The sequence below is a fragment of the Aythya ferina genome (assembly GCF_964211825.1).
Source record: "Aythya ferina genome assembly, chromosome: 8".
Lineage (NCBI taxonomy): Eukaryota > Metazoa > Chordata > Aves > Anseriformes > Anatidae > Aythya > Aythya ferina.
The window spans coordinates 2,140,006-2,164,840 of record NC_140304.1 but is presented as its reverse complement, the minus strand read 5'-3'; the positions used below and the strand labels follow the sequence as shown (position 1 = coordinate 2,164,840).

The 24,835-nt window shown below is 35.0% G+C and overlaps 1 protein-coding gene across 4 annotated transcripts in view; it reads right to left on the bottom strand.

Annotated features, from left to right (window-relative positions):
• BTBD8 (BTB domain containing 8) overlaps window positions 1–24,835 on the bottom strand; it is a 33,656-nt gene that overhangs the window by 7,660 nt on the left and 1,161 nt on the right. For 2 of the 4 annotated variants that reach the window (XM_084527263.1, XM_084527264.1), the window contains exons 3-13: window positions 17,635–17,906; window positions 16,609–16,726; window positions 13,609–13,698; window positions 11,577–11,657; window positions 10,308–10,404; window positions 9,567–9,655; window positions 9,243–9,345; window positions 5,576–5,758; window positions 4,676–4,813; window positions 3,498–3,627; window positions 839–900 (exon numbers count right to left, since the gene is read on the bottom strand). In XM_084527263.1, coding sequence (XP_084383389.1) covers window positions 839–900; window positions 3,498–3,627; window positions 4,676–4,813; window positions 5,576–5,758; window positions 9,243–9,345; window positions 9,567–9,655; window positions 10,308–10,404; window positions 11,577–11,657; window positions 13,609–13,698; window positions 16,609–16,726; window positions 17,635–17,906 — 1,363 coding nt within the window. Of the gene's footprint in view, window positions 1–838; window positions 901–3,497; window positions 3,628–4,675; window positions 4,814–5,575; window positions 5,759–9,242; window positions 9,346–9,566; window positions 9,656–10,307; window positions 10,405–11,576; window positions 11,658–12,339; window positions 12,372–13,608; window positions 13,699–16,608; window positions 16,727–17,634; window positions 17,907–24,835 lie in introns of those variants that run through there. The other 2 variants (XM_084527265.1, XM_084527266.1) reach the window with 2 other exon arrangements.

The window sequence follows — 24,835 nt, the reverse complement described above, 5'->3', positions numbered from 1 at the left end:
TCTTGCAAAATGCTGCTCTATATAGAGGATATAGAAATATATAAGCAGAGTCACACTTTTACTTTAGACATTTTTTTCTGTTATGTATAGCTAGTGTCCGCTGAGGGAAGGAAACTTTTTTTTGAGCTACATATGCCTATTTTCCAATGAGAAATAAAGACTCTGAATTATTAGAAACATAAAAATTAATTTGAAATGTGTTGTTTTTTTAAAGCCATTACCAAAGTATATCCATCAGATAAGTGATGATAACTATTCTCTCTCTTAGGTAAAGATATTCTGAAATATGGAGAATTAAGTACATAAAATGGAATCTTTGTGTAATTGCAATGTATCCATGACCATCAAATCATATGAAACCCACACTGGTTTTCTACTAAATAGTAACCTAATTTTGAGCATGAATTTCAACAGAGGTGTTGCTGTTCAGGGCATTAAAACATAATTTTGATGGCAGGGAGCATAACAGACTCACTACTGCCATGGCTTGTGATAATAGTAGAGATTCGTTAGCTCAGTAGCAAACCATTTGCTCTGGGAAACAGATCTGTTTCATTACGTAGCAACAGGGGAATGTGAGATTCTGAACACAAATTCCAATCTTTTATTTGAGCTCATCTGTTTGAAAATGTAGTAGAGCGTAGGATGAGTCCTAAAATATTTCCAGTAAGGGACATCACTGATTCTGCAGAAATAAGAGTTCAAGAGAATACAAATTTTTCAAAAGGAAGTTGCATTAATTAATGTGACAAATTAACATTGAATATAAGACGAATGACAAAAATAATTATGTTCACAAGCTTTCAAATACTTTTAATGCTCAGATATGAAGGTTTACCTGAGAACTAGTGAATACAGGTTTTTTGCCAAGTCTTCGGTCATCACCCTTGTCAAATGCAGCTGTAAAGAGGAAAAGCACTTTCTTTAATATTTAGCAGATAAGAAGGGAGACAGAAAAAAAAAGTCAGCCTACTCAATTAGCATCTTTTGAAATCAGGAAGTGATTCTTTGAGTCCTTTAATTTTTTTAAGAAGGCTAATTTTGGTGATGTGGCAAATGTTAAGAGGAGAAACAGCTTTATATTTGGAATAAAAATTGTGATATTTGTTATGAGGTCACATGGCCACAAGCAAGTTTTTTTTGTTTTTTTTTTTTAAACTCTTACTTTAACTCATTTTCCCATTTTCATAGTAAGACACTTTTGTTGATCCAAGCTTACCTTACTTAAAGCTTGAAATACACTGAGACTTTGGAAAGTGTATACAAAAATTTACAAAAAAAAGACAGACCTTCAGATTTAGAGTACTAATGACTTTAATGTGACATACTGTAATTTATAGATTAAGTTCTTATAATATTTAAACAGGAGGTTGATTACAGAAAGGTAAATTAAATTAGTTTTCAAACATGGTAAAGCCAAAATATCTAAATGTACTGCACAGTGCCTCTTTAGACAGCATGCAGCTTAACATCATGAGAGTTATCCCTGTGATTGTCATGTGAAATTTTCAGGCAGTGAATGCCTTTTTTTTTTTTTTTTTTTTTGACTGTTCTACTCTGGTAGAGAAGCATTTTTCAATGAAGCTTTTGAATTAATTGTGCTTGTAGAATATAAAAAAATATGTATAGACACTATACAGACATAGAATCAATAAGGTTTCTTTTTTTTTTTTTTAATTAATGTTTCAACTGAAAAAGAGGTTTTACAAAAAATGTAGTTAAAATTAAGCATTCAGTTCCTCTTGTTCTGACAGTATTTGTACATATATAAAAATGTATCTATTTATAACAATGAAACAAAAAATCTGCTGAATTCTTATTGAAGATTTCTTAAATATATTTCTGTAAAAATCAAACAAGAAAAGATATACTGGAAATGGCACACCAGGGACCTATCCCTTTTTGCAGCAATGACTCTGCACAATAGTACATATTAAGATAAAAGCCATTTAAACTTGAGCCTAAAAAAACACATGACATGCTGCGATTGAAAAAAAAAAAAAAAAAAAAGCCACACCATATCATTTCTTCTTTTGGCATTTTTCCTCTTCCTTCTGTTACAGCGTTCCAATTCTAGACAGGCTAAATCTCTAAAAGATGCCCCTTCCCCCCCCCGAAATCTTTTAAGATTAAAGCTGATTTAAATGATCTAAGACAAATTTCACCTGAAGATTAAAATTTGTCTACCAGTATTGTGTGATTGCTTTGCCTGTAATTAAAAACAGATAATGCATGGGAACATTTCAGATTGGTTGTTTACAAATAAACTGTATGCTAACTCTGACTTAGGGTTTAATTTAGAGAAAAACAAAACAATGTCTGTCATGATGCAGTTTGGACAACTAAGGCACACCTCAGTCTTAAGTATTCATTTTTGTATTGAAAGCACTGGTGCAAAACAGCCCAAACATTATGTACAATAAGGAGATAAGCATACTAAAAACACCTCCCCAACAAACAAACAAAAATCCTCTGGTTTCTGAAGCCAGCTCCTTAGCCTCTGAAAAAGTTCACGGTCCAGAAAATAATCACAAACCTGTTTCATGCAGATTTAGCAGCGAGATGTTAGTGGGCTACACCCTTAAATCATGCTTATAAAGACTGACACCGCATCTTTACCTCAGCGTGCAATTCTAGAATAAAATTATCATCAGCCTACAGGCATGAACAGCTCTGTAACTAGCATGGTCTAACCCCAAATGTCCTTAACAAAAAGAACACTGAAACGTTTACCTTCTTTGAATCAAAATGCTTTCATTTTATACAAGTCTTACACTGTACTGTCACAGCCAGTATTCAGCCACAACTCCATCATCAGTTCGCAGCCGCAGAATACTTGCGTACTTCAGCACAAAGAAAGGCTCAGAACAAAAACTCCTTTTTGTTGGAAGGGCTGCCTGTCCACATTTTTAGAGCGCAGTGCAGCTCCTTAGGGGCTTTCTGCAGTAGCATACACAGGATCACAATACCAATCAACTGTGAAGTCAAGCTAGCTGCATTTACTCACGGAGCCTGAGATAAGCATTACACAAGAGACAAACTATTTATACATTATGTAGAAAATGATAAAGGATAGAAACTGAATTCATAGAATGGGTAATCTACTTTATGTAAATTTAACATTTCCACAGTGCTTATCTCCTTAAAAATGAGACAGAAAAGGTCTATTAATCCTACTGCAGTATTTTAAATGACTTAGAGTAGCTGTAAACAAGGGGAGAATCAGCATACCCACCTCTGGTTTCTGTGACATGCTCTCCTAAAAATAAAAGGAGGGGAGACTTCGTAGAAAAAGACTTACTGATTTCCACATTTGAAACTAGCTAAGCATGCATCTATTCTAAAATACCATTTCAGAAACCTACTGTTTCAGAAACCTACAAATTGTGCTTTAATTTGTATCTGGCTCTACAGTACCACCTACATTTTATCTGCTAAACAGATTGCTAAAAAATTCTAATGCTAAATTCTAATTCTAAAATTGATGCCAGGCATACCTGCTTGTATTTTCTGTTGATGGTCTGGTCTCATCAGCTTCCAGCTTTCTGTGTGACGAACAGCATAAAAAGACTGAACCAGGAAGACCCAGAGCTTATCACGCAGAGCCTGGATCTTGCACGTAAAACCCTGTGTTCAAGTAACAAATCAGCAGCTGGCGAGAGGCAGATTGTCATAGCAACCAGTCATTATTCCTTGCAGAATCTACTTACTCCCTAAGCTAGATCAATGATGTCATCACTTATATTTTATAATGGCCTGGTAGATGGGGATGCTGTTTTTGAAAGATTATTGCCCACCATGGTAATTTTTATAATGCTTTGATATCAAATCACTCCAAGGCATACTAAAGCACTAGAAAACACTGCATTCCTTTTTTTTTCCTCCTCCTTTTTCCTATTTTTTTTTTTTTTTTTAAAATGAACCCCTTAATAGCTCTTCACTGTCAGCTGTGTCACAGCAAGGTCAAATACTCTAGGGAAAAATAATGTATCTGATTAAATTTTCATTGCTTTTACCAAGAAGACCTACAATAGCACCAGATTGCAGTAATTCATTTTGCATTTATTTTTCATTCTTTGCTTGTAGCATCATTCCAGATTTTAATCAGTATGTCATATTATTCATGAATTATCCCCAGCATTACAGTCAACCACAGCTTAAATATCTTTATTCATTATTTAGACTGTGGGATACATGCCATGTTACATACACGCAGACTGATACTTCCCACCAGTCCAACACACGCTCACTAGATTGGGCAGCCCTTGCTTCAGAGGAGAGTCTTAAACCCAGATGTAGCTGTGACTTTTAGAAAATGTGGAAGGGGGTTAGATATATAGAGAAATAGAGAATTAAACGCTCTTCCCCTTTAGGTTTCAGGTAATTAAACATTTTGGTAAGTTTTTCCTCATCACAAATTTAAAGTGATAGTAAAGATCAACAGAGCAAATGGTGCCCATGGGACTTACATTCTCAGTAATACTTTTTTTTTTTTTTTTTTTTTTTTATGGCCATATGTGGGGTTTCTCTTTAAAAGAAAAATGTTAATATCCAGTAAAAAATGCCAATGTCTTGGGCACTTCCAACCTGAGCTCAAAGTACATCACATGATTTGAACTCAAGTGAAAAGACTAGAATAGTTTGTCCTACAGACACTGCACGTGGCAAAACCTACCATCTCCTTCACATTTGTGGAGTCCAGCAATGTATCCACAGCTACAAGAAGAAAGCAGCTGTTTTCGTTATTAATACTTTTTTCAATTGCATTAAAGATTAGTTCGAGAAGGTCAGGTTTGCTGCTCATTGCCTGAGCCTGAGGAAACAACAAAAGGCAACCATTTAAAATAAAAGAGCGTGCACTATACAAAAGTATTACTGAACAGAAAGGGTCTGCTATCATGCTGGTGCAGGAAGCCTTCCAAAAGCTGAGTATCCATTCCTGTGTATTCCTTTCACGCACATCCCACTCCAGGCCTCTAACAAATAATCTTGAGAACTCTTGCTAATCCAAATTTTAGGAATAAACATGAATTTACAGCCACATGCAACTCTAAGTTCAAAGACAAAATGTTCTAAAATCTCAATATTTAAAATTCTCTACACATTAAACAAACAAAGCTTTTTATGGGAGAAGTGAACTCCCTCTATAAACAGGTATTTTCTAACTAGGACTTGCAGCATTGCCAGTAACTTGCAACAAAGATCAGTGAAAATTTGAGTATACTGTTAATAGTTATAAACGTTCCTTTAAATACCTGTTGTAATCTGCGGGTCCAAAGATAGGAAAGTTTTTTGGAATTTTATGTACATACTTACTATCTCTTTGCGACGTAGAAATTGTCTCACTAAATTCTTGTGTGAACACTTGTCTTAGCTGAGGCACATACCCAAATGCGATATTAAACCTTAATAATGCTTTATAACACTTAAATTTAGCGCTGCCTTTTTTTTCCCATATTACTGTAATTTAAAGTAAAAGTTGAAACTATTGCAGTTATTTAACAGCCTGAACTATCCAAAGCCTGATATGATTCAGTTTACTTGGAAACACAGAGTAACTTGAGGGCACTTTTACCTGCAACAAAGTATAGAAGGCTTCACTCTGTACTACATGTAGGAAGTTTGCCACAATAAATGTTATGCATTCTTCTTGTAGCCTAGATGCCACTGCCACAGCTGCCTCCGTCCACTTCACTTGGGGAAGACTGTTGATCAGCTGGTCACTTTCCATCAAAAGGAAAGCAGCATTCTTATGGTTCTTAGAAAATAAAAACAGAGATTAGGCTGTTGCCTAAAGAATTGCTGCGTATAAAATAGCTTCTGTTCAGTTCCTGAGTATTTATACAAGGATCCAATGATCCAACGATATATTCATTTCCCTTTTAAAAAATAAATTTGGCTTTTGATAATTCTGAACATTATAGGTACCTTTGAAACTAAAAGAGAAAAAAAAAAATCTGTTGCTGCTTTGTCTACTGAAGTTAGGCAGTAAAGTTTTCAGTACCTTTTATTGTATTTTCCAACTGTCATTACATACATACCGTAGTCCTTAACAGAATCTAATCTGATACGATATTACTGAACAGAGAAAATCATTCTAGGTCACTGCAAGATACAATAAATTACTTAATAAAATGCGTAAGTGAATGTTTTAGGTGATTGTGGATGGTCCAGCATTTGGAATACATAAATATCCAAGTATTTTCATAGCTATGAATCCTTTTGCCTTATTTAATAGAAACATCAAGTATCTGTCTTCACATATGGAGAACTTACCTTCTTTTTAACTGACATTTCTCTAAGAAGCACGACTGTTATGTTTATAGGTAAATTTGAAAGAAAAGAAAACCAAATTCCTAATATCTACCCCCCAGGTCAATTCTTTTGCTTCTTTCATACTTGGCTAAGCATTTGCATTGTCTCACCAACCCAGTAACCAAGAACAACTTCTACTGGCTGATATGTGACTTACAATGAACTTGCAATTTATTAGGATGGATCCACATTAGGATGGATTGACAGCTCTACTCAACATAACCTAGCAGCTCACTAATAAATGATGTGGTAAGATCAGTAACAGTGGAGAAAGAAGCAATTCAGATAAATATTTGACACACACACACAAAAAAAACACACAACACTGTAAATTCATATTATAACCATGTTTGGACCATACAATTAAAAATCAGTGAGGATTTTCTTCATGCATATTGCAGTTAAAGCATAACATCTGTTATGCTGTTGAACAGCCACTGTTCAACTGTGTTTTATTATTTTACTCAGCTGCAGGTAAAACAAGTTTGTTTATATGCATTTAAGGTAAACTAAAGATTAAGCAAGTGCTTATGGTTTGATCTTGCTCCCACTGGACTCACTTGCAAGCTTTTGAAATTGTCCAGGAGTCACCCCTGCTTGTAAGGCAATAAGCATTAACCCCCTTCAGACACGTCCAGTGAAACACAAAATGCTGTCATTGACATCTAGCTAAAACCAGCCCTTGGCAGGAGGGGCCCTATCTGAGTTTTACTTCTCTTGTTATAATGTTTCTCCTAATCATTCTAAAATGGTGTCCACTTTACTCGCCTATAAAAGTGTAAATCTCTGACACCTCATTGAGACTCTGGGGTAGTACCTGGATGGTGTTTTAAGCTGCACTCCCCTTTTAACATTGCTGTGCTTGTCACTGTGGCTGCCCAGAGATTTTCTAGTCAGTAGTCTCCTTTTCTTTGTCCCTTTTTGTCCTCTAAGGGTTGCCTGTATTTATAAGCTTCGACATTTGCAAGATTGATAAACGGCAGGCTCAAGAGTCATTCTGTTTAAGAGTCATACTGTTTAAGACTCAAGAGTCAAACTGTTTAACTGTTAAAAAGTTCTACAACAGAGAACTTAAAGGATTGCAAAACATTGGGCAGCTCCTGCAAAATGAATGTTACACTTTTCTTCTTTCTCCGTCAAGCAACTTGAAGCATTTTTGCAGATTCTTAGTTTTAAAAATTTCAGTGGGAATTCCACAAGTGGACTGGGTGTCTTAAGAGCTCGGAATTAAGTGATTACTCATCAAAACTGTTCTGTGGACAGATGAGGTTTATGCTTTACTTTTTAGAATTGCAATTAGAAAAGTTTTCTAGGCTTCAGTCTATAAAATATTGGTGAGTCTTGCAAAGACCCATGAACAAAAATCCTAACTCAGTAAAGTGGGAACCAAAATACACTTTAGTCTGCACTCCAAAACGTTCTGGAGAGGCTAGGTACACAGCTGGAGCAGTACCAAGTACTACAGGTTCTGTGAAAGCTGGTAGCTTCAAGATAGCTCATATATTTCATCACAAAATCAATACCACAAAGCTACACACACATTCTGGGAACAAATGAGTGAACTGAATTAATACAATGGCAAAACACTCCTACTATCTTAAAAGCCATAGCTACTACATTCTGTTAAAAGTTGATGCATGCTGGTAGAAGGACTGGTTATTATAGCTTTGGATACTCACAAGCTTCTCCTGGTACAGCCACACAGATCTGAAATCTCTTGTTTTTCAGGCCTTCACCTGAATACAGACTAGCAGCCACCACTTACAGCTGACCTACTGGCCTCAGCACTTGATGGGGAAAGTACTCTCTCAATAAATCATCCAGAAAGGCCCCAAGAAGCCTTCACAGCACTTTCAGCAAGGGGCAGTTCTTGGACAGAATTATTTGACAGTGTTGAGCTAAGGGGTATGTTTGGTAGCCATACCTAAGCTCGTTACCTTGGATAAGAGTAACAAGACACAAGAACAACTTCAGCATGAGATACACAATCATTCTGAAGACCGTACATACTCAGCTGTCTAGTGTATGCTAGAACAAAAATTGTCCTGTGAACATTAGCTGAGCTAGTTAGATTAAACTTTGTGCATGCCAATCCATTAGTTGTATTTATATACACACACACAGAGTCATGCCTGACAACAGCTGTACAGATATATCTTTAGCTCCTTTACCTGATCTTTTTATTTCTACAGCAATTCACTCTATTTCTAGGCTAATTACTGGGCCAAATTCCTGTTAAAATAACTGATCTGAGCTAGATCTATGAAATCAGCACTGACAATAGTTTTATACACAAAGAAAATTAAAATATTTACATTTAGGCAGATCAAAATTTGAACAATGTAAATACATGCTACAAACAATGAATTCTGAACTGTGACGGAACCAATTCAGTACTGTCATCTGTGAAGTTGAAGATACGTATACAATACTGTTACTTTCTTTTTAAAGATAGCGGGCATTTAAATGGATGGTTTGTGCTCACTGATAGCCAGTGATCACCTGAAGTCTGGGAAAAAGAAAGATATTATTTTCCAAATTAGAACATATGTAAAGAGGAGGAGACAATCACAAATAACGCGCGCCGCTACCTAACATTAAATTTGATGCAGTAATTTGCTGCTCCTCGCTCTTTGAATATGTAATGAATGCTGTGACGTCAGAGCTGTGTTTCATAAACTCCTTTTGTATTATGCTGGACTTTCACTATGCTGTGATTTTCACTAGACTGTTTTCCATGAAGCAACTACATCTGCACATCAAAATCTGTTTCTTAAATTGTTATTTTAATGGGAACTTTTATGCAGTATATATGTACTACAGATCTAAAATACTGCCATTATTATTTCTTAAATTGCACTCTACAGCTAAATAAGCAAAAAATTTATGCCACTGTTTTTATATAAAATACACTATATACTACTTACCAAAGACTTGATCAACATAACAAGACAGTTGTTCTGAAGTTCAGGAGGTAAACTGGCAAAGCTTCTCTCTGACAAACATTTTGCAAAATGCTTTCCCACCCATCTGTTGGAAAAAAAAAAAAAAAAAAGAGTCCTAAATAAGAAAGATGAAAAATGTTCCATCTTCACTTGTTAGTTTATGTGATCCCTGTAATGTATTGTGAGGAAAAATGTTTTAAACGTGAACTTTTAATGTCAGAATAAACCCAATCTCTCAAAGGAAAATCATTTCAACAGAAAGTAGAGAAATTAAAAACAAACCATAACTTAAGTTGTTTTACTTACTTCATGCAGGCAGCATATAGGCTTTCCACTCCCAGTGAATGAGCAATAGCCATGCATTCTAGTACAGCTTGTTGTTTTCCAGGAATAGGCTGGAATTGTTATAAAATCACCACAATTATTACACGTTCTGAGATAGAGAAACTGTACAGAAGTAGAAAATCTACAGTTCAAACAGAGCTACTGTTAGCCACCACAGTATTTAAGTTTGTTTGCCTTAATATGGAATAGGGAAGTCATCTGTTTCTTCACAGGTCGACAAAGTACCATTCAGCCTAATGAGCCTAATGCATAAAAATGCTTGTCTCCAAGCTGTTGTTTGTTTTTAAACTATTTTTTATTGGAGAGAAATAAATTTGAACTATATGCCCATGAAATCTGTTATGCACATATACAGTATTTCCATATTCCTACTTCTGTTAAGAACAATTACATATGCCATGGAACATATTAAATTATACTTGATGTAATTTAATATGTTTAATTCATGGGATGGAATGCTGCTTTTCATCAGTTGTGGTTTACAAGTTTCTATAAATAGGTGGATGATACTGAAGGCCTTACTCCCATCATCAATGCTACTGAATTTAACAGATTTACACATATGAACAGGTTCTGCTGACTTAAGGTAACCCTTGGACCACATGGTCGTTAAGTATCTCATCAATACGATCTGTTAGTAATAGAATCAAAATTCTTTCTCTAGGCTTTACAATTCACAAAGTAGCATGAGAACTGACATACCTTTTGGAAAAAATTGCAGTAATCTCTCTTCAAAATGTAGATAGCTACTTCTTTCAACCCATCTAGCCCATACATATCTGCAATGCCCAACATGCGACTAAAGAGAAAGCAGAAACAAAATTAGAAATCATTTTGATATATGCACTTTGCTTACAATTTACACACTATTTTCACCTCTTTATTCAGTCAGAAGCTACTGCAGAAAATGAATTGATAACTAAATTTGAAACTTGCCAAAGAATAATCTTCAAACAGAAGCATGTACAGAAAAAATAATCTCCCAACACTGAGAGTGGTACCACATTTCTATATAAAAGTAAGGCTCAGCTACAGGCTGAGTTTAAAAGACTCTCAGTTCCTCTACTTCAAGAGTATCAAGTGAAAAAGATATTTGTGCGAGTTTTGTTGTTCTGTAATTTGTCGAAGGGTTACGTAAAATGTTAGCAATGACATAGTGTATAAGAATTGTGCCCCTTCCATATACTAGAAAGCACAGTGAATAAACTATTAATAATTTATATAGAAAATAAGGTATTGTTTATTATATAAATTCATTATATAATAAGTTGACATTGGGGAGCATATTGTGAACAGTTCTACATTTTTAATTTAGATGTAAACTTTGACCAACAATTTCTAGCATCGAGAAGTTGTAGTTTTTCAGATGTAGTTTTTTTTTTTTTTTCCCCAGAGTCCAAAAGCTACTATATAAATTATTTCAGTAAACAATTCACACATTTTAGATCTTATTTCACTAATACAGGATTATTGTACAATAGCAACATAAAACTGGGGTTAAAAACTTTAGCAGAATAAAATGCTAACAATTACATTAGTTGCTATATATATTATCGTTTATGGATCTAAGACTAATTACTTAGCCTTTGCATCAAATGCTTGTTTCAAAATACATTCCAAATAATAACTCCTACACATTTTACATGCTGTGGATGTTGTTCTGAAAGCTAAAAGAAATGTACAAGCAAAATGTACATTATTATGGTATAAAACTCCCTCATGTTTTTCACTGTCCTCATAATATTCCAAAAGCCTTTGCCCCATCTTTTCCAGTAGCTGCTGAATAAACAGTATTTTTTCAACAACCCTATTTTTGGATTTTCCTCAAGTATGATTAGGTGTAATTATCATTATATTTGACATCTTTGTCTTATTTATATTCTACAAGAAATTTTTTCCTTTAGACTCTTAACTGAGAAAATATAGAACAAGCAGAAACTGCAATTAAAAGTAATAAAAGTTGACATATACCCAACATCAACTTCATCTGGGAAGTCCAGAATAGCTCCATATATAAAATGCAAGATGACACTCATTTCTATATGGCTTATGCTGAAAAAAAAAGTAAGAAAGAAATACAAATAGAGACAAGTTCGGAACTACCACCACATTTCTTAGCCAAAATACATTAATCAGAAAACATCATCCAGCCTTACCAATGGAAGCTAATGACCTATTAATCCTAATGATCACTGCAATGTAAAATTATCTGAACTATCAACATTTTGGCTGAACTTTGATACTCTTGCTGTCTTGCTGAAATTTTGCAGTACTTTAAATCTTTGAAATTAGTCATAAGAAGACTATTACCATCTACTAGTAAGATTTGATATAATTACCTAAGTATCTAGATTACTTATGCTGATAATATGCAGAAAGGATTTAAAAAAATAAATCTTCTCTAAGCCCTTTACTACTAGTAAGTCAATTACTAAGTATGTATTTCAAAATTGTTTTATAATATTTTTAATTCATTACTTTTACAAATCTATTTAAGCTTTTCCTGCAATAAAAATAGATTTAGTAGTTTTATGACAATGCTAGGTAGGAATGTTGCGTTTCAGAATATTTAGAAAAATTCTTTATGGCTAGATTCAGATAGAGAAATCTGGAAGTCCTTCACAGAGTTGCATTTGCATCCTTCCATCTTCCCAGCACCATTATGCGGAAAGGCATGGAATGTCTATTTGAAGTGGTGTACACAATATTCTGAAAAATACATTAATCTACTTACATATCTTACAATCTTATGCAGATTTTTCATTATTTCAGAACATGCCATATGTACTTTATTTATAAACGTTTAAAAAGACAGCACAGAAATCTGTACCTAGCAGAAAAATGAATCAGAAAAGGTAAAATAAATTCACATGATTCTTAATACCGGAAATTAAGAGACAAGGGCAATGAGAACATACTAATAAAAAGATTAAGTACCTCTCAGGAGAAATTCTTTACTAAAAAATGAGGGTTACAGTTTCTTAACAGGAAATTAACATATAAAGATATCAATTGCAGGGAGAGAATTGTAAGTACCAGAGCAATCGTTGATGATCAGCCTCTACATCATTCTAAGTACAGTATAAAAGCCAAACAGTTAAGTAAAACTGTGTTGTTTTTATGAGCATTAGAGTTATAACCAAACGAACAGAAAACCTCACTGATTTTGCAGCAGTATTATTGCACAGACAGAAAATTAAAATGATGAAAATACAAGAAAGCATCACTTGGTGAAGCAATTTTATATTAACACAAAGTAATTATACTTTGTGGCACTGTAAGGTATACAGTTCTTTCTGAAGAAAGCTGAGTCAGACAACACCACATTTAAATTAAAAAAGCTAACATGTAGAAGTAGCACTATTAGTTTGCTTTTAAAGGCAGTTTAAACTATTGCAAATGTTTTTTTCTGATACTAAAAAGAAATAACATGGCAGTCCCCAGGTTATCTACAAAGTCTTAATTATTTATCCTGCGCTGACAGCTCTGTTATTTTCAGCACCTACACAGAAAGCCATTGTGAACAAGCACACTAGTCAAAATGATCTTAGTGTATGATCCTGAATTATCATTATTAAACATTATATAGGAAATACAATTGTTTGTCTTTACGTTATAAAAGTACTGTGCAAATAACTATGAAAACGTATTACACTTTATCCATTTCTGATGCTTTTCATGACATCCACAACTTGAAGTCAGTAGAAGAGATATTAAATAGATTGTGAATACTAAGATATACTCTCCAAAAACAATCAATCAAACAAACAAGAAGGATTAGTACCCTTTTGTTGATGATACAGACTTCTTCCCTGAGCCATCTGACAGCATTAACAAACATATTACATACACTGTTTCATACTGAAGTCAAAACAGTAGTCAGGAAATGTATCAGGCTGAACAAAAATGTCAAGGCAGATTAATCTCCAGTGCTCTATACACAGCACACTTGCTGCATATTGCCTACCTTTGCTCCTGCACAACTTGAAAAGACAACACTTACCCTTGAAGAGTGATGTGCTTTTTAGAGCTTTCAGCCCAACTTCCACTCAGCATAGCAGCAAAGTAACTAGATCTGGCACATAAAATAGCCCTGAGAGAGAAAAAGTAAACACGATTCCACTAGATACAAATATTTATTATGAGACTCTTTGATAACATTGACTTAAATCTTTGCCCTTTATGCATTAAGGTGTCATCTGTATACTGCATGCCTTTTCTTCCAGTATGTTTGAAATTTTAAAATACACTAAAGAAAAAACAAAAGCAGTACTCCAAATTTTTCTCAGCTACAGATTTTTTCTAGTATGACTTTGACATTCACATAAAGTAAATCTATTGTCACAAGCATTTTCCTTTTATATAACATGAAATTGCAGATGTATTTCTTCTGTTTTATTTACCAAGTAACAGTAAGTTACTGTGTTTTCACAGCACCAGTTTGGCCAAATAGTTATATCCTGAACCTCCATATCAATTTCTCTTTATACTGCAAAATGTCTATTTATTAAAATGAAGAGAGAAGTATAAAGCTTCTCTTACTCAAAATTGGCTGGCTACCTACCAGCACGTACTAAAAAAATCAAACAAACTTAATAACAAAATAATCCAACAACTTGATGTGCGTTTCCAGCACTATTTGAGAAGAGCTATCAGTTCTGTTCAGACTTACTGTTTTGTATTTTATATTCAAAAAGCCTAACTTCATAAGAAAGGGGCTCATCCAGTTTCCTTCTACTTCCTTCAAAGACAATAAAAAAACCCTGACCAGTAGTATTTCTACCAGTATCAGAGCGTTCACAAAACAGATGAGAAAACCTTTGCAACAAGAGTTTCTTAAGGTGGAAGTGAAAGGGCCAAAAGAAAGCTAGTAGATGAGAACTGCTTTGTGATTTCAGCCTTCCAGATTTATACACCAGTTACAGTGTTAGCTCTTACACATCTAATCTGGGCTATGTTAGCTGTAGATGATATCCTTATACATACAGTTCTTTTCTTGACACCTACTAAGCTAAAATTACTGTTTGTCATGTATTTCCTGTGGCAGAAAAAGCAAAGTATTTTGTTTGGCATGAGAATACATTCTTTCATGCGTATTTGTTGGCTCTTGAAATGTTTCAGAGCACTTTTATATGTGCATAGGAAGAAGTAAGAAGGATGCTATTTATGCTCTCTTTTCTAGTTGTTCTATATTCTGGAATCTCTCGTATCTTTCTACTCCTTCCTCTTCTAGAGTCTCTCAGTATTTAAAATTAGGAACTTCTTGCACATTCCTCCAGTGATTCACCCAGAAATAATAATAACGAAGCTTTTACAGAATGCTTCACATCACGGTTTAATATGGCCACACTTAAATGGGTATTATCTCACAGCTCTGAGTATGTGAAATTCAAAAACACATACCATGCTATCTTGTTTTTGAAAGTTACAATACAGTATCATAGGGATGTTTGTCATTCTATTCCAAATAATTTTTAGTAATAAACAGGGCTCAATCAACTATAAAGACATAGTTAAGTGGTGATTTACAGGATTTATTTTAAATTAGATGGCTACTTATCGAAATATTGACAAATGTGTATTACCTAAATATATGGTATTGATAAAAATTTAACTTATAAAATATATCAAGATATCACATGAACTTGAAGTAAATTTATCTGTACTTTCCTGCTGTCGTGGTTTGTGCCACAAGTTTATTACTGAACAAGTTGTGTTGCTACACAGAACTGTAATGACACAGTGCAGCACCAGTAAGACAAAACTCGGCACCTCTCTCAGAGCACTGCTCCTTACACTGTGCAAAGTCTACAGGAAGGTCATCAGACTTCATGAGAAAGTAAGGAATATGGAGGTGACTGCGTGGGGGAGGGTGGGAGCTTAAACTGTCTCCAGTCTGAGAATTAAAAAACAAAAAAAAAAAAACAACCAAACAAAACAACAACAACAACCAACTTCAAAATAGATCATACTGGTGCTTTCACGACAATTATATCCAAAATTAGCTTTTTGTTATTCACTCCTACCATTCATGTGTTGTGGCGTTAAAACAAGCAACTTTTGTGCCTGTTTTAGAACTTCCTTGTTTCCTCTACGATTTACTGCCATATTTTTTTTCTAGTTAGACTACATACATGTACATTGCTCCAGGCAGTAAGTGGCCTAAATTAAAGAAGCTCTGACAACAGAATACTTTGTGGAGTTTTCTTTTGCAATAGAGTATTTATTTCTCAAAGTTACAGCTCTAAGAACATGCCTTCTTATTAGTATAGACCAGAATTAAAACCATGCCTAACTACACTCTATTGTGGGAGTCTAACATATATCCTGATTCTGTTATTAAAAATACACAAACGTAACTCCACCACCACTGTTACGATACTTCTTCTGTAAAGATATTTATAATGTCAGTAATACAACACCCCACACTGGTTTTGTGTTGAGAAAATACTAAAAATAGTGGAGATTTTTGATCATTTCTCTGTTACTTATATACATAAAGTAAACAAAATACAGGCTCTCCAGTTTGCTACTTCAAATTCAAACAGTAAATGCAAACAGACTGATACCAGATGTACAGGGAAGACAAGAATGATACTGCCCCTATAATTTGCTTTCCCAACCTACAGAAGTCCAATGAGCCAAAGTTGTTAAATGGTCTTGGACTTTACACCCAATAAAGGCTGCTGACTTCCTGAAGACAGCTCAACTGTCTTTACATCCACATGACTGAAGTAATGAAAGTAAAATCAGATTATGATGCACAGATTCTGGAAAGCAGAAAAAAATGAAGTAATTTCAACTCCAGAAAACTTCTACCTGTATGGTAGTTTTATTCAGCACTAGTAGCCGAATAAAATAGCTGAAGTTTATGAATAGATTTTTCATTTTCTTTAGAGTACAGATGATTTTTAAAAAGTTAGCAAAGAAAGCTTACCTAGTATTTATACAAGAGAATATACTCTTTACAATGGCAATCTTAGAAGAAGAGTTGTTTATATACCTGTGAGCTTGGAAGTTGTGGCCTTCTACACAAATATTAATATCTGGACAACAACGCTTCTTGTAGAGCTTCATTAAGTCTTCTCCTAATACAGATGCAGCTTCTAGCTTGGAATCACCTGGAGGTGGGGAGAAGTGGCTATTTTCACTCGTTCAGTATATACTAGACTATTCTTAGGATACAATTGGAAGTATTAGTGAGAAAGAAATTTACACGATGTCAGATTCTAACACTACACATTCAAGGTAGATGAATTTTTCCTTGCGAGGTTTTTCATACCCAGCAAAGGAACATGCATTTTACTTGTCATTGTGAGCAGAGATTCAGGAAATTAACTGGTGCTTCACTTTGATATCTATAGCATAAGAGTGTTACAGGGACTCTTTTGTAAGATTATGTACCCAGTTCATTTCTTCTCAAAGATCTGTTACCTTGGTGTTCAAGAAAAGTTGACTTTGAAGAAGGGTAGGATCATGTAGTGCTACCAGATTAGTTGCTTAATCCTACCCTAATGTCACAGCTGCAGCAGCCAACACCTCTAGTGTGGATACAGTCACGTGTTTCCTGGAGTCACAGACTTAGTTCACAGTTGTAGTAGGAAAGGCTCTGAAAGATTCCATATTCCTCATGAAATAAAGCACAGTGGAACTTGTATAATTTGTTAGAAAAGGAAAGGAATGGAGAGATTGTGTTCTGTGCAAGTCCCACATGCTCAGGACTCAAGTTTGCTGCATTATAGAGAAAAGACAGGACGCAATGACGACATACATGCCCAATGCCTGGCACATCCTTTCAGATTTCTGCTAGATATTGGTAGGGAACTGTTTCTGCCAAACTTCTCCAGCAATTCATTTTTTCAAAGTGTGAAAGACTGAGGTATAGCAAAAAATATCCATGTAGGTTGTGTTACAACAATAGCTTTAACTTCTTCCCTCATTTTTACATCCGTATAAATCTTTGGATAATTACTTCAAAGGAAAAAAAAACAAAACAACAATAAAGTTAAGAAAAATATACCAAACCTACCTGCCATGGCTTTGTTGCTTTCTGCATCAATGGCTACTTCTGAAACTTCCTCTTCAATAAAAGATACATAAGCCACTTCTTCCTGCACAGCTCCGCTTGGAGCATTCTGTTCAGCTGCTGTGCTTTCATCATCCCCAAGACAATTTACATCTGTTTGAGTGTTCTGAAGAGCAGCGATGTTGTTTTCTTCTATTAATTTGGGTTCCAGTACTTTTTTCATCATAGCCAGTTCCTCTGATTCTTGAAGATTTTTATCAGATGAATATACAAGCCTAAAAGATGACACTGAGTTTACTCATGTAATGTTTTAATTGACCAACACAAAAAGTCTAAAATGACATAGTTCATTTCATGAACTAACAAAGTTCAGGAACAGAAAAAAGCTGGATTGTACAGCACTTAATCATCACAACAATACCTCTCTCTGAAAACAAATGCATTTCTGTAATGCTTCAAAAAGCATAAACAAGCATTACAAATAAAATGTATTGCCAGGTTACAGGGAACAAAGGTTTATCTCCATCAACTTTTTCAATTAACAAAATTTTCATCTGCTCTTCGTACCCCATCTACTATAATCATCTACTACAAGCAAAAGCAGAAGCAAATTGTGTTAGTAATAATAGATCACTGATTTTATAAATCTTAGCATGACTAAGAAAAGGCATTTGATATTTGATTGTCCTTTTAAAATCAATTTAAAAAATCAAAATATAAAGATCTTCTAACATCAAGGCTACAAGTACAGAACCATAGCAAGTTTTAGAGATATATGTTTTAATTTCAGAGGAAGTGCTTGAAAGCATGAAAATGTTAACTGTTAAGATTACCCAAAGGATTTTACTTTGCCCATACAGTAATTCCAGCTTCCCACTTTCCCATCTGTTTTACCAGCTTATTTTAGGCTCAAGATCTGGAACGGCTAACAAAGCCTGCAGTCTGTGATTGCAGAGATCTCATATTTATGAAAAGATGCTCTTCTTCAGCAACTTAATGGAGCTTTAAAAAGTCAATGTGAACAGATAACATGTTTTATCAGTGGTTTTATACCAGACAGATGAAGTTAGCAAAGTTTAACAAAAGGGCTACAGTTACTTTGGATTCAGTAGATATATACTTGCAGATCTGCCTCTAGTCACTCATTCCATGGCAAAAAGGATTTATTGTTTATACTGGGAACAGTAATTTGAAGATGCTGTTTGAACACTGCTGTAAAAGGGCAGAGAAGAGATAAATAGAAATCAAGAAATCATCTTCTGTAATTCCTGTATGTAAAGGATTGGGTTAGGTAGAGGGGCTTTTTTTTTTTTCTCTTCATGATACAGCTTCTCGTTCTTAACATATTAGGTTAAATTTGTTCCAGAATTTATTTTTTTCACCTTTCTGTTGCTGTTGCATACTTGCCATGTAAGGATGGTACAAATTGACTTTGAGGGAGAAAGAAAATTGGTTATAATAGATACACTGCTTTGCCATTACAATAATTGTTGTTATGTTCTTGCTTTCTTTCTGCCAGTAACTCAAAAACACACTCATAGGCAATATAATAAGCTAGGCAATAAGGCAAAAACCTCTATGGAATCCTCAGAGTATTTTCAGATAATATACATAAGAAACCTTAGAAATGTGATTCTGTTACCAGTAAGCTTAAATTGATAAAAATGGCACCGGTTAGTACAACAAGGAAGTCTACATGCTGTTAAACCAAAACCAAATAACTGGTTTCTAGATCTGAAAAATTATTCTACAGTCCACTTCTTTGGTCCTTTGAGTTAAGTACCTTTCCTTACTGTATAACAAAATCCCAAACTGACGCGTTCCAAACCACTAATGACCATGGAGACAACACCAAAAAGCAGAGAGGTGGGAAAAGGCTTTATTTTAAAAGAGATGCAATAGTTAAAATTATGAGAAATACATTTTTCTTATTTCCAAGAATATGTAGTCACTGGAATTAATACTACCACCACCACACTTTATAGAAACCTGCTAGGACAGCCACTCTTACTGTCCCAGCCTAGTTGTAAACCAGCATGAAAGAACACTGGATTTAAATGTTATCCAAATCTAAAAGCATATTCTCTACTAGTTAGGCAGCAGCCTTTTAAATCCTCCCTACTGCAGGTTCTACTTTCTAAGAGAGAGTCCTTCACTTAAAGCCCATCTGGGAAAACAGTTACCAGCCTTCTTCTCCTTACCCACATTCTCCTTATTTATATATATGTGTACATATGTATGTACGCATACATATTTATATATGAATACACATCATCCATGTCACTAGATAAGTGCTTTTTTCGAGTTCTTAAATGATCAGTGTTTAAACAGACAGGATCTTGTACTTGTAGTACATATGCTGAGATTTGTAGAGCATTAGTAAAGAGATGACAAAGCAGGCTTGAACAAGTCATTAACGCTAGGAGAGAGGGTCACTTTTCTATCTTGATTTTTTTTTTCTTATCTTAAGTTCAGCTAGCAGTACAAACTGTTAATGCTAAAGTCCATCAGAAAATTCTTGATCAGAAATACTAAAGATAGCACGAAGCCGTCAGCACACAAGTCTGACCTGTATGAAAAGGGGTAATTCTACTGTTTGGCAGCACATCAGTTTAATTGTCCTGGGAAGGGAAAAAAAATAAAAATAAAAAAATAAAAAAACTGCAGTAACTTTAGAATAAAGGAACAAAACAAGTAGATGCCCCAAACAGGATACTTGCTTTTAATGTGGGGGATAATGCAATAAATGGACACAGATAAAACAAAGCATGTTTTTCTTTTATTCCAACTTTTACAGATGTTGTGTGCCATTTTCAGTAGAACTTGGTATAGCACATACTACTAGAACTTCAAGTAGTACCTAGATTAGCACGAAATATCTTCTGTAGCTGTGTAAAATACTATATCATGCAGTTTTACTCAAACAGTAAAGCTATGTATCATCACAATGAAATGCCAAAATAAACAAGATCTGTTACCTATTTTCAATAAAATAACACTAAAAGTAGGAGATCTCTGAACAGTTTCCTACCCAGGGTTTAATGTATTGAAATCTCCAGCAAACATTTTCATGCACTGCATTTAACCTTGGAGGGCTTGCAAAAATACTTCAGCAATCCACTATAGTGGTGAGTCCTTGTGATCATAAGTTAGGCATGTCATGTGTGCAACCTCAGCCTACCTGAATCACATCAAGATTCTTAGCAAATCTAAAGGGAAACAAAAAAACCACAACCATCTGCTTGACAGCTCTCAGCTTTTTGTAGCCAAGATGGTTATTTTAATTGAATTGATTTATTGTGACAAGTATTTCAATAACTTTCTTCTCATGAGATACATCTGCTGCTTCAGTGCCTCGTGCAGATGCCATTTCAATTTTGCAGTTCTATATTAAAGCTAATAATTTTAGCAGAAGAAGAATATGGCCTTTAAGCAAGCATTGTCCCAGTGAAAGGTTTCTGCCCATTTCTCATAAATTGATTTTTTTTCCCTAGTGAGTGACGTGTACATCCATGGCATTAAAATATTTTATTTTCCAAAGCAAGATATCAATGTCACATATACTGAATATACTGCTACTTGACAATTTAACTTCTCAAATTTCCCTAAGAAGTTGAGATTACATTTAAACATGGATCAAAAAAAAAAAAAAAACAAACTCATTGTTTCTGTGTAGGTGGAGATAAGATTATTATTATGACTGTCTGGCATGCATTGAAAGCCTCTTTTTAAGTAAAAGAGGCATGTCAGCATGGTGAAGGTTTTCTTCTGGTTCCCCCCCCTCCCCCCCCCCAAGACTCACACAACAAGATATAGTATAAAGTCTACAAGCTTCACGTAGTATCTTAGGTATTTCCTTTCCTCCCACCTTCCTTGCTTTAGCAAAGTGATTATTCTTAGTGACTAGCTTAGCTCCTGTTTATAACTACAGCAAACAAACTTTAACTGTGAATTAGTTGTATTTAAAGAACAAATATGCACAAACAAATTGTGTTGTATTTGGTACGACTGTTTTATGGAAACCTCACATGCAAGAGAAGGTCAATCTAAAAATAGAGCTAAACCATCACCCTCTGTGGTGTTGGCTTGAGGTCATGTAATTTTAGCAGGTACCCCAACCTTCTGGCTTGTTTGCCATTCCCTGCACACGTGAAAGATTCTGACAGACATGACAACAGGGAGATTGCAAGACGGATGAAACTGGAACAATGCTATTGGGCATTTGTTGTACTAATTGTAGGTAGTTACAGCCTAAAATTTATTCTATAAAGGAAAGGTGAGTCTACAGAAAGATTATTGTCATCATGCCATCTGGTAGCTCGCCTTCAAGAATGTTTTTCTCTGTACTTATACTAGATGTAGCATCCTTCTACTGCCTGATACACAACTATACAAACATAACAAGGTCAAAGCCTTGGCTGGTCTACTCTGAATCAACTGCTGGTGCTGCGCATTGATCCCTGTGGCTGTAAATGTCACAATGACAACTGTATTCCTTTGTATTTAATCCATATTTATTGCTTTTTAACTTTATCATCCTGTCATTAGGTCCTCTTCTGGCCTTCCTTAAATCACATCCCTTTAATACAAATATTGGGAGATAATGAGAGTACTAACTAGACTTTGATTTCTAAAGCTATCTTTTCCATACTGAAATGCCATATTGCCATTTTTATTTATTTATTTAAACCAGTACTGAAACACTGTGACATTATTAAGCCATTCGAAATTTCAAATAAACATAAGTGTATGAAAGGAAAAAAACACAAATTGCACACTTTAAAGTAACACACACCAGTAAAGAAACTTTTCCTTTGGTTATATGGTGTAATAGGGATATTTGTTATGATATACAATTATCCTCCCCTTTCCTACCCATAACGTTTCTAATACTGGTCTAAAACAGCATGCAGGTGAATATTTAAAAATACAGCAGTTAAAAATTAAAACACTTACCAAATCAAGACTGCAACTACAGGGAAAAACATCTAGCTCAGGCACAAAACAGCCTAAACTTCTACCTAGTCTATCAGCCGAGGAGGTGCTCATTTTGAATCTTACCTACATTTGGGCAGATTCTCCTCAGCTGGATGACAGCAGGCCCTGACATTAATAACATCTTGATGCTCAGTTTCAGACCTGTACTCATGATCACCACAGATCTGCACAGATCACCAAAGTATTTACTGGAGAATACAAACTAAGACAAACAAAAACATTTAAGAAAACAGCCCCCAGCCCCCACGTGTCCATAAATACAACTTATACCCCCCTTTATTTATTAGAAGTATTCATTTTGCCTTGGTAACACAGAAAAAAAAAAATCAACTACCCACTAGAACTCTACTGGAAGCCATTCTACCTGTATTTTAGTTAAAGTACCTAAAAGCATGGTGGCATTACAATGAGTTGAGGTGATTTTCAGTTAAGGCTGTAGACTTGCTAAAAAAGCACTGCATAGCCAAGACCAAACATTCTGTTAATTTGCACATAGGTAGATGTTTGTGTGTGCATACACACGTGTGCGTATATACTATACATGTATATGTTCTGCATACACCTGCTTGATGATCTATAGAATTTAATCTCTCATCTAGCTACTATTTGACCACGTAACATACATATTTTGCATACCTGTGCTTTTCTGCATTTTTAAGTGGTATGAAGTAATAAAATGTAGGTTCCAAACCTATAAAGAATTCTTTCCTTTCTCATACCTTAGCAATCTTAAGGAACAAATTCCCCTAACATGCTTTAGTTCAACAGATTATCTTTACCACAGCAAGTAGTCAACTCAAATACAGATTCTATGTAACTTCATGTACTTTTTTACCCTTCATGGGACAAAGGGTAAAAAGCAGATTGCCTCTTAGATGACAGATTATTATATTAATAATCTAATGACACGTGACAAACTGCTGTCCTTCAGGTATGCTAAGTTTTTCGCCTCTCAAGGCAGACTGCAGAACCCTGCTGGAGCAGTAAACTCCTGACAGTGATGTGCTTGCAGTTGTTGACCTTTTCTGGTTGCATTTTTGAAGATTGGACAGAAAGCTATTGGAGGGCAGAGTCAATACTACATTACTGTCATATTGACAAAATGGGGGGTGAGCAGTGTCTATAATACAGATGCTGTACTTCTGGTGATCAACAGTTTCTTCCTGGTGTCCTCAGACAGTGAAGCGTAGGGACGCAAACAATACAGTGCTCAGCTGCTCACCTACTTCATGCTGAGGCTGTGCAGAAAGAGCATGAAGTTCACCACATCCTCCTCCCTGCTCAAAAGTGCTCAGAAGTTTGGCAATATGAGCTGCACAGCCTTCAGCATGCAAGTAACTTGTAAGCTGTGTCCTTCCTGATTAAGAGGGACAGGGGCCCAAAGAAGTATGTCACGCTGAGATGCGAGCCAAATATAGCTTGTGGGAAAAAAAATATCCCTAAATTCCAAAGGAAAGCTAAAAACAAAACAAAACAAAACAAAACAACAAAAAAAAATAAAATAAAATAAATGCAAACAGGAAGTGGGAATGAGATTTTTTCTACAGCTTTGATGAATGCTTCAATACTACACTAGCCTTCCACTTCTGTTTGATAGGAGAACATTATTTATAACCATAAAATCTACAATTTTCGTAGACTACAACTTTCTCTCAGGAGCTCAACCACAACAATGGGTCTTTATGAAGGTCTTTGTTACAACTCAGCATGGAGATGAAGTAGGCTAGATTCCTCTCAACCTCAAGCTGTAAATCAAGGCACTATTTTGGATTTGCTGAGATCAAAGTCATTTATATCTTAGCTGTAAGTACCATTGCTACAAGCAGAAGTCATCAGTCCAACAATGAAGCTAGGCTCTTTTCAACCAGTGCTGCTTCTTTTCCTTGGTCCAAAGTCATTTACATCCGTCCAACTTCAGTGCTTTCTGTGGCACACATTTCCACAGTGTGCTAGCTTAGAGATTTCAAAAGCTGAAATGTCAAACAGCATTGAAGATGAAGAAAAATCAACCATCTTGCAAAATGCACTTTGTATGTCCTTCAGAATATGTGTGGAGGTTGACTTTAAGGCTTGAAAGGTTTGAGAACTCTTTTCAAAAAAGAAGAGTTGTTAAAAACTAAAAAACATTTAAATTTAGGTGAACTGTTTTGAATCAACATATGTTTTTCAAGACTTAAAAGCATGGAGAACCATGGAGAACATTTGG